The sequence below is a fragment of the Elgaria multicarinata genome, chromosome 1 (assembly GCF_023053635.1).
Source record: "Elgaria multicarinata webbii isolate HBS135686 ecotype San Diego chromosome 1, rElgMul1.1.pri, whole genome shotgun sequence".
In the NCBI taxonomy this organism is placed as follows: Eukaryota; Metazoa; Chordata; class Lepidosauria; order Squamata; family Anguidae; genus Elgaria; species Elgaria multicarinata.
In genome coordinates this window covers 143,360,592-143,375,471 of record NC_086171.1, presented here as the reverse complement: position 1 = coordinate 143,375,471, position 14,880 = coordinate 143,360,592, and the positions used below count along the sequence as shown (strand labels likewise).

General features: G+C 42.9%; 1 protein-coding gene across 3 annotated transcripts in view; it reads left to right on the top strand.

The window, feature by feature from the left end:
* The window catches only part of FGGY (FGGY carbohydrate kinase domain containing), a 220,106-nt gene that overhangs the window by 198,855 nt on the left and 6,371 nt on the right, over nt 1-14,880 (top strand). For 2 of the 3 annotated variants that reach the window (XM_063138270.1, XM_063138262.1), the window contains exon 15: nt 14,568-14,629. The exons of the other annotated variant lie outside the window; for it this stretch is intronic. In XM_063138270.1, coding sequence (XP_062994340.1) covers nt 14,568-14,629 — 62 coding nt within the window. The remainder of the gene's footprint in view (nt 1-14,567; nt 14,630-14,880) is intronic. 3 annotated transcript variants of the gene reach the window in all.

The following is a 14,880-nucleotide window of genomic DNA, read 5'->3' as shown; positions in this document are numbered from 1 at the left end:
TGAAGGGGAGAGAGGAAATCTGTTCCACCTAGAGTTTCCCTTCTACTGGCAGAATGGAGCCATTGGATCCAAACCAAGGTTTAATGGAAGCTGCCTTCTACCCCAGATAATTGTACAATCTGATTCACCACAGTTTCTTCTACAGTGTGAAACTTAAAGCTATTGGAATACAGCTAGGCACTCGAAAATGTAAACAGATACTCATTCACGCAGAGGCTACAAAAATAGAATAGTTAAGTTTCCTGCTATTAGATCCTCTCCAAGAGCTATAGGCCATGATTTATTGCCTTATGAAGGATAGGCTTGGGGAAGGTCACATCTTGGAAAAACATTTGCCTATGAGGAGGTTGCATCAATTTTATTTTCTCAAACGGCTGAATTCAAGTCTATAATCTTTGGAATGTTCAAAATGCATTCCAGTTCTCACAGCAGCACCTGCAGAAAGCTTTGTCTTGTCTTCTGGGTGGACTTAATATAAACAGTCTTATGACTGCCTGTATTAGCAGCTTGGAATGTATCTGCTAAACAGTCATGGTCAGCTAACTCGAACTGGATCGGTGAAATGGAGAGATAGAAAATGTAGCCTTCATACACACATGAGAGAAATCTCCAGACAAATTACAGATTGAAGGATTTTCTTCTGCCCCGGATTATGCAAATGTTTTAACAAATATTTTAACTGCCTTGGGCCACCCTGGTAGAGATATGGAATAAAAATGTTTTAAATAAACCATACACCCACTATCATTCCTGCACTTTTAGCTTGTTGATCCTTTTCCTAAAGTTTCATTATGAATTCATTATAAAGGAGAAATGCCCTTCCCTTAAGAGGTTATGCCAAAGGAACTTAGAATCATAGAATAGTAGAGTTGGAAGGGGCCTGTAAGGCCATCGAGTCCAACCCCCTGCTCAATGCAGGAATCCACTACTTCAGTATCTGTCCAATCTCTTTACCAAACAATTGGCCTCCCTTAATGCTTGGCCACATCCTTGGTTCTGATACCAGGCAGTCATTGTCTGAGGTTCTGTTGTGTATGCCCTCTGCTTCATTGACTTGTTCACTGCCACCTCATCATTCTACCTGAACTCGTAAAGGGTTGGAGCCTACAGTGGGATTTCTCTGGCAGAAATAATACTGCACACACAAAGGTGGGTGTCAGTTCTCCTTTACTACTACTTCTTTTGTAGGTTTGCTATCCTTTTGAAGAAAGCAATCATTTGTGGGCAGATGATATGCCATACTCTTTAAAATGGATAATGTGACCTCTCCTTCACCCTCAACTGATATTTCTTCTTCCATACACATTTGCCAAAAGCACAGCCTGCCAGCTTCTCTCCCCACCCCCGTCCCCCGCCCAGTGGGGCATACAGAAAAGGTATCAATGGAGCATGGTTGCTCTTTCAGTGGAAGAGGTCACTGTGTTCTTTGGCTAGACATTCGTTGCCTTTGTCAACATGAATCCTAGAGCCTCTGGATACTTTCCTCTGTTGTGAAAGGTCAGAAATCTATCTTGTTCAACGTCACCCGCCAGTTACATTTGGCAATACATGCCATCAGCCAGATCAAGCACAATTAGCTTTTGACCATGTCATGCATTTTAATAAAAGAGTTTCGATGTGCTTTCCTAATGTGTTTTCCCATTTTGAGATCGTCGTTCTGAGATCAGTGGTAGGCTTGCAGGAGAGAGTGTGTGAATATATGCTTGTGTGTGCAAATATAATTATTTTTATTTTTCCTGAAGAGAAGTACAGGTCATTGATCTCAGATAAAAACTAGTAACAAAACCAAAGCTACATTCCATTCAGGTCTTCATATTTTACCTATATCAGGCTGTGACAGTTCCAAATTTTTTATTTAGCTTCAGTACTTCTGATGTTTCACCAATATACCCCATCTGTCTTCATAGCTACATGCAAAAGCACATGAAAAGAGAACCAAGGAAGCTCCTTTTTACAAGACTAGACAAAAAATGAAATAACACTAACTTAACTCCCATTCATTTCAGTGGGTCTTCTCCAAGTAGGAGAAGACCCACTGAAATGAATAACATTGGATACAACCATATATCCCCCTTACTAGTTATTTTCATACAAAGAGTTGAATGCTGGCTTATTTCATTGGTTTTTCACCTTTCTTGTATGTTTCAAAAAAATGGAAGAATTTGTGCCTTTATGATCAAATACTTGCTTCTCAAATGCAGAGCTTGCATGATACAGATGTTAGGCCTTTGTACAATCTCACAGGCTCTTGTCTCACTCAGACAACTGCAACTAGAAAACAACAACAACACAGTCACAGGCCTTAGTCTTATGGAAGACACTAGATGGTTGGAGAAGAGTATATGTGAAATAGATTTATGGTCATTGAGCCAATACTGGAAAGATGAAAACGAATGATTACACCATCCTGTTGGGCAGAAAGTTAGGAAACAGAACAGTATGGTTATGTGTTTTTATGGCAATAACAATGAGGCATGGTGGCCTCTGAAATGGTTCTCATGATAAAATCCCAGCTGGATGCTCAGAAGAGCTGTATTGTGGTCGGTCCGTGCTTAGGGATTTGACAAAGCAGCATATATGCTTGTGAACTGGTTAGATCCAAAACATTTTTATGAGAGGGTAAATGAACATATGGAAAGAATCGAGAAAACCCCAACCAGCTTCTAATATGTAAACAGTGCTCTAGCTGTAGGCCATAAAGTAAATACAGATTTTTAAAAAACACCCGATTGCCAGATGGTGAAGAAAAGTTTGAACTGAAGCTGATGAAAGCAAAATGTATGCTATGAATGTGACAAGAAATCACTGGGATAAACTTTCAGCCAGCACCTTCAGTCAAGTGGCTTTGCACAAATAAGACATGGGAGTGAGCACCCATGTCTTATTTCAGTTCAGTTATTCTCTTTTCACTCTCTTTCTACCTCTGATCCTAAACCCATCTACCTCCCATTTTCACAATGGGAACAATGCTCCTGGGCAAATTACAAAACAACAACAACAACAATTGGGTATCATCTTTAAACGGAATCCTCCCCCAATCTTGGGATTGCCTGTAATAAGTCTAGGAATGTATTGCCATCTGTTTCAAGATATCCCCCCCCCCTTTCTTGTAGTCATGATATTGTTTTTGTTTCACTGCTCTAAATTATTGTAAGTGCACTTTTGATCATCTGATTCATTTGGCCCCAGAGGAGGCTGTGAAACTTTAGTGGGGGAAGCATTTTGTTTGCTTGTATACACATGAGGAAAAGCAGCATCCCTGAATGTCTTTCGGAATAAGCTAGAAAACTGGCCAACTTTCTAACTTTTGCAAAGCATGAAGGAAAAGTATAACTTATTCAGAAGTTCTGTGGATGGTGATTTTTCTCTCAATACACACCTGGTTCATGTATTTTCCAGGCTAGCAAGACTTTTCATGTGGCAGAGGCATGGGAAATGTCCTTCCCTTCCAAAACACACATGGTTGAATACATGTGGCAGGTACTGTGCTAAGACCCAGGTTTTATCCTTTAAAAAAGAAAAGATAAACACAATGTGAATCGGGCTTATGCATATTCTTATGAAGTATCTGTCCCACTCATCGCTTTATGTGCATGGTAGAAGATTTTCTTCCACACAGCAGCAAGATAAGTCCCCCTTCGAGTTCAAACATGCATGCTCTTTGCCCTTCCCATTGGCGGAGTTCACGCAACATACTAACCCATAGCCAGTGGTTGAGTGTGGGTTGTTGTTGAACCATGGGTTGTTTGTTGAACTGTGGGTGAGCATATTGTCCGAACTCATGACGTTTTCTGTAGGGTGGCTTGTTAACCATGCAGTGGGGCTTGTTAACCATTCTGAACAATCCAACAACAAACCATGGGTTCTTAAGGTGGCTTGTTTGAGAAAAATAAGCCACACTGTATGGTCAGTAGCCCACCCTGTAGAAAATTTCTTGGCTTCAGACAACACACTAACCTGCCATTCCATTCAACAACCAACCCACAGCTTGACATCAACCCATCGTCAACTACTGAGTGTAGGTTAGTGTGTTGTGTGAACCCACCCAATCAGACACGCACACTTCTCCATCCCCACAGATCAGGCGTACAGCCACAGCCTCCGTATCCCTGTTGCATTTCTTTCTGAGCCACCTAAAGAAGTTGTTATGGGGCAGCTATATAAATACAATTCAATTAACAAAAAATCTTGCATTTTAACACATTGTATTAATGGTTTTCTATGTTCACTCAAGCTCCAAAATATTGGGAAATTACAGCGGTTAAGGGCCATGCCATTAGCAGGCATGTTATTTCGGCAATATGCATATGGTATGGTATGCTGTGGTTTGTTCCAGCTTCACAGCCACCTTGGAGCTGGATGGCTGCCAGTGGCAGAATGGTGGACCCAAGTCGCTGATTTGTCTGTTTGCTGGACAGGCATCTATGTCAAACAATAGATAACATTTCTGAAATGCAAGTAGGCTAAATGCAAGTAGGCTAAAATAGCACCAAAATGTCTAGAGCATGAATTGGAGTATAAAAAAGCCAAATAGCATGTAGTGTGGTTTGGAAAGACTTCCAATTTGGAAGATCTGCAAATACAACTTTGTCATGGCCCTGGAATCCAATGGTTCCTGGCACTGGTTATGGCAGTTTGCATGTTTCGAAAATGTATTCCATGTAGGAACAGGCATGCATCTGAGGCTTCCCTGGGTTTGAACAAGGAAGCAAAATAAATAAATAAATAAATCCACACATGCAGTCATGCAGGCTGCTTAATTCCGTAATGGAAGTGCTTCCTGTGTTGGTATTTTCAGAAAGAATCCTAAGAGTTTTAAAGGTTAAAGGAAGAAAAGCAGAGGGAAGGCAAAGGAGCAGTATTTAATATTTCAACTCGGACAGCTTAACAGTTAAGGACAGATTTGACCACAGGTCAAACAACACATGATGTTAAATGTGTCACATGTATTTGTGTTCATCTTGTTCAAAACTGTAAATAGCAGCCACTGATCAGAACCATTGTGGGAGGGGGGGGAATCATCCTTTCTTCCTGTGCTGCAGTCCTGAACACACATAACCACCACTCCAGCCAAGCTACTGTTAGCCCTCATAGGGAAACTCCCACTGGTGCCAAACAACCAACAGAATATTACTTCAACAGTACTGAAGAAACTTAATATTTAAAGAAATCCTCCTCTACAGCTGCTACAGGAGTTTCCTTTCCAGGGTTAGCAGCTTCAGAGGTGCATTTTTAATCAAGTCAGTGGGAGAGGTTAAAAAACCACCTCCCCATATTTCACGGTCTTGATTCTCTCCCGCCCCCGGTCCATGGCCACTATTTATTATTTCAAATAGATTCACAAAACTACAAGTTTAAAATTGAGTATAGTCTGGTTCACAGTCTACAATGGGTTACATTTTCAGCCTCTTCATTAACATCTCTTGCCAGTCACTATTTTTAGACCACTTTGTGGACTCAGCTCCACGTTTCACTACCACAGCTGTAAGCATGGCAGCGGCAACCTTTTCTGCCCACTTATCGTGCAGTAAACAGGGGAATCTCTGTGGAATCCCAAGTTCTGGCAAATAGCATTATTTACTTTGCTTCTTGAATGACACCGTTTTGAACTGCCTCCTTTTGATATGAAGGAGAATGTGGGATCCTACCCAGCAGGCTGTGGGATGTGAATGGGGCAGATGGTCTCAGTGTGTCCTACTATTGCTTCTTCACAAGTTTAGTGTGTGTGTGTGTGTGTGTGTGTGTGTGTGGCATCCCACATCTGTGTGTAAGCCCTTGCCACAGGCTGTTGACCCCATCCCAATCCTGAGTCACGGACCCATTCGAAGGCACCTGTTTCTTCCCCTGTGCAAAACCCAGCACTGCTGAGTCAGAGACCAAAGCACATTAAATCATTGTGCTTGGTGCCAGCAAAACTTGGGAGCTGGAAGCAGAGTTAAGCTGTTGGGCTCCTTCCATGGCCCGTGTAAGCCGAGCCTCCCACTGCTGGGCAGTCAGACTGGCACCTGACCTGCTGCAGTCTGTGCAGAACTGTCAGCCGCCCACTAAATACAATTGCTTATTTATTTGTTAGTTGCAGGATGTTGAGGGGGAGGCCCCAGAAAAGCAGCAAGTGGAATAAGCAGCTGCCTAATATTAGCAATAGATTTACCACAAAACAGGCTTTCCGACTGGTGGGATGACAATCAGCATGCTCATTCTCCTTCTAAATTTGGCCCCCTGAATAAATGACTAACATCATGACTGGCACGCCAGAAAACTCCTACTTCAGTTGCACTGACCCTTCTCTCCTTTTGATTTTATCCAGCTGCCAAGTCTAACTATGGCTCTGTTTACACGGGGCCTGCCCCTGGAGCGGCTGTTGACACATCAGAAACTTTTCATGTGCTTTTCTGCCCTGCAGTGATCCCTAATAGCCCATTCTCTTCCTCCCTCTCCCCATTTACTCACTGTCCCTTTCAATGAAAAGAACTTGTGGTATTGTGCTCTCTTTTGGTGGAAAGCGTGAGCAGGGGTGTCACAAGGCTAGTTAGTGGTGGCTTTTTAGACTTTTTTTATTATTATTCTGTTAAAGTGCTGTGCTGGTGCCGGGAAACACGAAACTCTGAGGAAGTGGGACAATATGTTTTATTTAGGCTTGTGCTAGTGTTTAAAATACAGGGTGAAGGAGTTTGGTTTACACACAACTTTCTCAGGGTAAACTGTTCAAGGGAAAGATGGAAAATATGCCGCCCCGATTATCCTTTGTCTGCAGACTTCGTTCACAGCTTTGTGTTTTTTATTTTTATTTTGAAATGTATAGATCCCACCAAACATGACTCCATAGAGCCATGAGGGAGGCTACTAACTTGATAGAAGGCTAAAACAATATAAAAATCATGATTGGTTTTAAAAACAGAGGACTCCATACAGCATCACACACTTCTGCATGTGGAACAGAAATTTCCCTTTTTTTCTTCTCCCATGTCCTCCCAAATCTGCTCCAGCGGTGTCCCCCCCAACCCTTCACAGAAGATTTAGAGCCTGTGTTGGGGGGCTGCAGGTGGAAAGAGGGAATTTGTTGATGAATGGACACCACTGGATACAACCTATGCTTTTATACCAGGAACATAAAATAGTAGCAAGCAGGCTTGAAAAACTACCATGGCATGTCTTGAACTGCAAGCCAGGTCTACAAATAAAGTCTTACTAAGTCCAAAACATCTTCATTTACTAATGTTCTCCTGAGGTACAAAACAGAGCTGGTTTGACGAGCCTCCCTGAGGAGTTCCACAATCAGGATGGCACTGGAGACAAAGACTTGCCCATTGCCAACATGAATCTAAGCTTCCGTAATGCTTTAACTTGAAGCAGGGCCCTCAGATGATCTCAGCTGACCACGTGTGCCTATATCTGTGTAAAAAGAGAGAGAGAGATGTTGTGGGAGGGCTTTGAGTAACGGTACTCTGAAATTGTGCCCAGAAACAAATTGAGAGCCTGCGGAGGGAGGAAACTGGTGAAGACTATCAAGTAGGCTAAAACCATGATACACTGGCATAATTACAGATCAGGGTTGCGTCGCCTGCAAGCCATATGTGACCTTTGGCTTCAGGTTGTGTGGCCCCACCTGCTTTCCCCCACTGAATAGTGGGGTGCAGGGGAAAGACCATTGCTATTAGCAGTGCTTGGGCAGATGAGGAAGAGGGGGGAAAGAAGTTTTCTTTAGTGCTAAGTAGGAGAAACTTGTTCTTATCTCCAATCAGTAGTCGGAGATAAGAGCAATGTAATGGCATTTAAACTTTGAATACCCTGCTCTTTAAATGCCATTACACTTTTTAAAAAGGAGGATCTTTAAACAAGTTGCCAAGGAGATGATGTATGGACTTACAAAGCCATTGACTTTGTGGTTTACATGGTTTCAAAGCAATCAAAGATAGTTTCATTTAGAAACTCAGTGAGGGGTTAACATTAAAACAAAACAAAACACCATCCACCTGTAAAGCAACATATTATTGGTGCCTTGTCCTCTGAATGCTGACTGCATGTGCAGAACCTTAATTTGTCATTACTAGTCACTTTTAGTAAGTCCTATCCGGACATCAGTTACTGCTGTTCAATCTTGTTCACAAAACAGCATTCCCCACCCCCGTTGGGCTGAGTTTTGTCCTGTCTATATGGAGAAGACTGTTGCTGTGCTCCTGATAATCTCTCACTGCTAACTAGATTGTTTACTGGCTTGTATGTGTCTCAGCTTTGACATTATAACAAAGGCTAGGAACTATGAATGCATCCTTTTATTTATGCCTCACAGTGGCTCTATTTTTGTCTACAACACCCCCCCCCTCCCCGTCACTTCCATTTTGCCTAGCCTTTAGAAATTATGATCAAATTATGATCAAGCATGAACATTTGCAACTTTATTTTTAGCGTAGCATTTACGGGAAAGAAGAAAAGAAACGATGAAAAAGTCATCTTGCGCCTTAGAAAATATTTTGTTTTCAAAAAGCAGATTCATTATACTTTCAGTACTTTATTAAAGCTCAAAAAAGGCAGATGGGCACATCAACTTCCATCATATGACAAGCTATACTTGGGGGTGTGGCGGTGACTTCCATATCTTGTGTGAGCCAATCCTCATTGTGCTGTCTAAAAACTAAAATTGTTGTGTTCTTTAAATTAAGTTTGGTAGCTAGATATACTGATTTGAATGTGAGGAGTATTTTTCACCATTATGCTATACTTGGAGACATTGACCCGCCAATAGACTGCTGACCTGATTAAAGTTGTCAATTCTTACTACCCGCATTGGCAGGGCCGGTTCTCTCATGAAGTGAATCCCCTCCTTCCGCCAGGAAGAGCAGCCAATTGTGTGCTCCCCCGGCCCCTGCACCAGGAGGATCTGATGTCATCACATGCCACCAGTTCATCTTCACCTTTGGCGCCACTGCTTCTCCCACCCCTCCCCAACCCATAGCTGCTGTCGCTGCCCCCACCACCCACTCTGTGGGTTCTCTCCGAGCGAGTGGAGGGCAACCTCTCTGAAGAGCTGTATTTGCCAGAGGAGTGGCCAGCATGGCTCTTCAAAGAACTGGCCAGGCCCAAATGCCTGCCTCTGAGGGGTCCATCCTCAGAGCAAGGTATTGTGGGAGGGGAGACCCTGGAGTTCTCAGTGGTGGGGGGAGGGAGGCAATGTGGTGGTGGGCACCAAGAGAGAGAAGGTATGGTAGTGGCAATGGCAGGTGGTGGTAGTATGTGTGATGAAGTATGCCTTCTACTATATACACAACAAGGAAAGTGTTCCAAAACTCCAGAATTTCATATCGTTGTCCTTTAGAATCATAGAATAGTAGAGTTGGAAGGGGCCTATAAGGCCATCAAGTCTAACCCCCTGCTCAACTTTACTAGTACTCAAGGCTCTGTAGTAGGATATCATGATAGTTACACCACTTTAAAGCCAGCTTGGGTTTGTAGCACTGGGATGGATACAATTTAGTACGAGTCTGTGTATTTTAATGATTTTACTCTCCCCTTCAAACAGGTTCCCAGGGCAGCCTACAAATTCAGAAACAATCATAAAAATGCAATAAACCAATTCAAAACAAAATGTACCAAAGCGTGACAGCAGCCGATTCTAAAAATGGCATAAAAACGACTGGCAGAGATAAAACAGGGTGAGATTAAAAGGCCTGGAAAAATAAAAAGGTTTCCTGGCATCAAAATGATGACAAAATAGGTGCCAGTCAAACCACATGGGGAAGAACATTCCATAATTGAGGTACCACTACTGAAAAGGCCTTTTCCCCAGTAGCCATCCCTCACACTTCAAACATGCTGTTCCTCTTGGCAGTGTTGTCTCATGAATATGGTTTCTGGAGCAAGTAAACTGGAAAGTGGAAAGAAATGCTGCCAGATCCATTGAGATGCACAGGGCAGAGAATTAAGCCAGCCGTGAGAACCAGTCTGGGCTGGGCTGCAAAGGGTAAATTTCTGGGTGTGACTGTTCCCTGAGGAGAACTTCCAAGGTCCTGGAGTCCCAAATCCCCGCCTGTATGCGGAATGGGCTGTATAAACCCAGTGGTTTAGGCCTGGAGCTGCCTACACTTTGGGATCCACCCTCATTGCCCAGTTGAGGAAGAATTATAGGCCTTGCCAAACTACCACCAGTGTCCTGCGTTACTAGCTACATGCCAGACAATAAGAAACTAGTAAAATATTTGGAGACATAAATGATGTCCCAGTTTTCCATGTGTGAAGTAAGAGCAATAATGCTACTTCGTTGTCTTCCCTTCCCTTCCACGGGGTTATTAGGATTAATTGGGGATTAATGAAATAATGATGGGAAGTGCTTTTCACCTTTGGTATGCTCTATAATTATAGTCACCATGGGTGAAGTTTCTTGAACTGCATGCCTATCGGAGGGTGTGAACTTTTCCCAGACTGGATCATACAGAGACAGTGATTAAATAAATAACCTGCAGAAATAGAGCCAAACAGTGCATCATGACAAGGCGCTAAGGATAGTTCTCTCCCTCTCTCTCGTTCTCTCTCTCTCTCTCTCCCTTCCCTGAAAGAAAGCCATTTAATCTTTTTATGGTTTGTGTGGGTGGGTGTTTTCTTCTTTCCAGAAGACGAAGGAGGGGGGAAGCTTTAAGGCTAAGTGAATAACTGCTTTTAAATAAAACTTGTGCAAGTATATATTTATCTGAAAAGTCTGGATCATCTCCAAAAGAATAATGAGTGCCTCAGCCAAGCAGAGAATGTTCTCTGTCTGTACAATACCTGTGACCCGGGCAGGAAAGACTAGAATGCTCGAGGGAGTTGCCAGCTGTCCTTCTCTTTTCAGACAAGATTCCTTCTTTTCCAGGACACTTAAGGCCTTCCCACATGATCAGCCTGTAGTGCAACAATGTACAGTTGTTATTCATTTGCTGCATGGGCGCCAGATACTTTCGATAAGGAAGTGCTTCTGTTGTGAAGATATCATGTCTTCCCAGCACTCAAAGCACGATATCGCACACTTGTTTCTGCCTACTCACACTTTTTTGCACAGCCTTTAGATGATGTCGTCCACCTCCCGCGCGTCTCTCGCTCCTTCTGGCCTTTGTTCCATCACAAAATAGAACCTGGTATATCCAATTATTATTATTTAGTTAGTTTTGAAACAAAATGTTCCACCATTTCCTGCTGTGTGCAGGAAAAGCCCTGCGATAAAAATGCCCACTGAATGGGCCACATAGTCATTGTTTACTTCTTCTTTCTTCCCCGTGTGAAGAAAAAGGAAGTATCATAGGACAGAAGCGGGGAGGAAAGTGATGGTACTGATGACGCTCATAATATTGTTGCTATGGGATAATTTCTCCCAACTAGTGGGGCCACTGTGCGTTGGAATGCTGACTAGAATATGTTTTTGTGAATTCAAAGGGAACCTATTGGATAGGGCCTATGACATCACTCATAGTGAGCGATACAGATCTCTTCTCCTATGCCCACTGTATACTATGGTGCTAGCAGTAGTATTCATTCTTCAAAGAGGATACTTAACATGGAAACTGCAATGAAGTAATACCAAGGTGAAGTGCAGAGAAGTTCTATGTCAAGTTCATACCTGACAGCCAGTCTTCAGATTGTGTCTTGAAACTAGTGCAAGTTTGGTCTGCACAAAATGAAAGGCGTTGGAATAGCGATGGTAGGAGATCACACCAAAAAAGGGTGTGAGTTAATTTGTCCTTAGAGTTTTAAATGAGTTAATAGGCACAGAAACAAAGCTCTAACAAATGTGTAGAGTGAATTAACAGCTCTGGGTCATCACATACCCTTACGTGCAAATAGAGTCACAAGGAGGGGGGAAATGTTGCTTTGTAGCCAAATACATTTCCTCTTTAGCCTGGTTTTCTTGTGTATAGCATGCTGGCATGGTCGATATGTTCTGTAGTAGTAGCGGTTTCATTTGTTAATAGCCTTGCCTAACTTGCTCTGCATCTGGCCACCTATCAAGGGATTATCTATTTCTGACTCAGTAAAGTTTGCCAAACCCTTTAGTTTCTGGATTCAGCTTTATTCAGCCACTTCTGCTAATGAAGCATTCTCCAAAACTGCACAACCGACCCATCCCTCAGCAAGGATTCCACCTGCCTTTGATTATATGTAGAGTGGGGCCATAGCTAGACGGGGCAAAATCCTGGGGCAATCTCAGGGATCGTCACTGTGTGTTCACATGACGCACAGGGGATCCTGGGATCAGGGAGGCATGATCCCTCCCTTGCCCCGGGATCTCACCCTACCCTTTCAGCCCAGTTTTTCCACGGTCCCAGGCTGATCCCGAGATTGTGGAATGTGTGGCCAGGCATCGCGGTTTGTCCCAGCTCATCGCGGTTACTCACAAGGAGCCGGGACCCACGCACGGGCCGCAGAGCTCCTCAGGAGCTCTGCGCCCATCGGGGGTAGGGTGGGGGGAGTGGGGAATTTTTTTTTTTTTAAACAACAACACTACCTTTGAACTTGTGCTCTTCTTCTTTTTTCTTTTTAAAAAAGAAAATGGCGGGCATGACGTCCTCTCCCACCGAGGTCGTCGCGTGCTGCGTGTAAACAGAGAGGGAGATCTCACGATAAAAATATCATGAGATCTTCACGCCTCCGTCGCGCTAGACCCGTAGGTCTAGCTGAGGCCTGGATATCAAAGCTTTGAATCCAGATTTTCATGTCTTAAAGTTTAAGCCATAATGACTTAAAGTTGATGGAGTAAGGGCACAGTTTGACCAGCTCATATTATATCTGGCAATCATATACTCGACACTCTGCCAACAAATCCTGCAGAATTAGCAGTCAAATATTTTTCGGAACATCCTGTCGCCACAGGACATTAGGAACTTGGGTGCATGATTAATAGCTGGCATGTGCTCAGATCTTGTGGCTTCCTCTGACCCATCCCTTTGGAAGCTGAGGGACAATTTGCTTGGCTGGCTACAAATTTTGAATAGGTTCCTTTGCCCTACCAAATCCCATGCCCTATGCTCTCCCTTCCTCTCACTTTCTCCTTTTCCTTCTGCCAATCCTTTAGTGACCTATGTTTCACCAACAATATCCTTCTGCTAATAAACCAGCATTTTTTCCCCAAAGGCAAAAAGCATTTTATATGCCCAGAAGTTTATTATAATAGTTGAATTTTTTTTAATCAGTTTTATGATTTATTTGGTTTTTCTGTGATATAAATCAGTTGTACGTCGCCCTGAAATCCAAACAGGATGAAGAGGAGTATATAAATATTTTAAATAAATACTGGTAGCCACAATCCAGCACATGTTAAGCATGCTTAAGTACGTTAAAATTGAAGGCTTAAGCATGCTGAACTCTGTATCGGATTGTAATTCATTTGGTCCTGATTCTTCTCTGACTTTATCTAACGCCATGTTTTGGAGTACGACTGCACAGTCAGACCCGTCTCATCATATTAAGATATGCTGGAGTAACCACTCCTCTTTATATTGCTAGAGCAATGTTCTCACTGCGAACATGGAACATGGTTATAAGGAAGGCTGAAAATGTCAATAATAGCCTGGTAGAGCTAAAGCTACAGTTTTGACTATGGCCCCTTAGATATCATGCCTGCTGGTCCTGCCCTTCGTATCACCGTGCCCTGGTAGCCCAACTCCAGGCATCCACACATTCAGGTACCTCTGCAGATTTCCCACTGAATATGTGGTTCTTAGGGATGTAGGCCAATGACGCACAGAGGCAATATAGTCCTGTTACCTCCTCCATTCATGTAATGTGTGTGTGTGCCATGTTGTAGTGGTAGATTTTGAAGTGCAGCTCATCACAATGACAACCCTCATAGCCACACCCCCAAGGAGAATCCTATAGTCACGCACCCAATATATCTCCTGTTTTTCTGTCATTCCTTTTGAGGGTCCATCAATAATCCTTGCCCCATGGATGGACAATGCAGGATGACTCGAGCAGAGAATGTCATCAGTTCTGCTCTGAAAAATAATAATCTTATAAACACTCCCTTGCATGCTGTCTCCATTACACCACTGTGTGCATGGCAAGAAGAAGTTGAGGGAACCGTAATTCTATTGTGAACAGTGGGACTAGTTAGTTGAAGCCAGCTCAAATCCCACTGCTTCCAGTGGGACTAAGTCATGACTAACTTTAGCTTGACTGTGGCAAAGGTGTTTCTAAAAGAATAGGTATATTTCCCAACTTCATCAGTATCCTGTCAGTCATTGTGTGCGTCTGTGTGTGCGAATGTGAATGTATACATACATGCCTTTATGAAATGAGGCATTTCTCTAGGGTATTGTATTCAAATAATCAGCTAGCCACTACTGTGTATGCCTTTCGATGTTGTGTAAATAATCAGATTACTTCCCTTCACTCTTCCAGGGTGTTTGGCTTACTTAGCCGTCTGCAGTACTGTATTCTCTTTGCCGTCTGATAATGAGAAAGGCTGTATTTCAAACACCCAAGCCTTTAACCAAGAACAAAACTCATCAGCAGTGTTCTGTTTAATTTCTGAAACATCTTGTTCTTTACCAAGAATGTTAAACTGAAACAGGCCACTCCGGCTTCTGTTGATCTTTAAACAGGATGCTATGGAAAAGATGGGGAGAGTTGGGAGAATTGTGCTGCCAAACCACAAGGATAAAAGGTAATGGGGGTTGATTTTTTCCCCCTCTTTCTTTCTTTCTTTCTTTCTTTCTTTCTTTCTTTCTTTTCAGAGTATCAGTCTAGGAGAGCTAGGAATGCATATGAAGCTGCCTACTTTGACTTTAGGGGGCTTAATTCTGTTCCTTCTTTCACTGTCTAGCCAGTGGGAAAATCACAGGGCTTATCGAGACATGGCCAACAGGTGGTTATACAAACTTCAGGTGCTGTGACAGATGTGCAAACACTCCATCT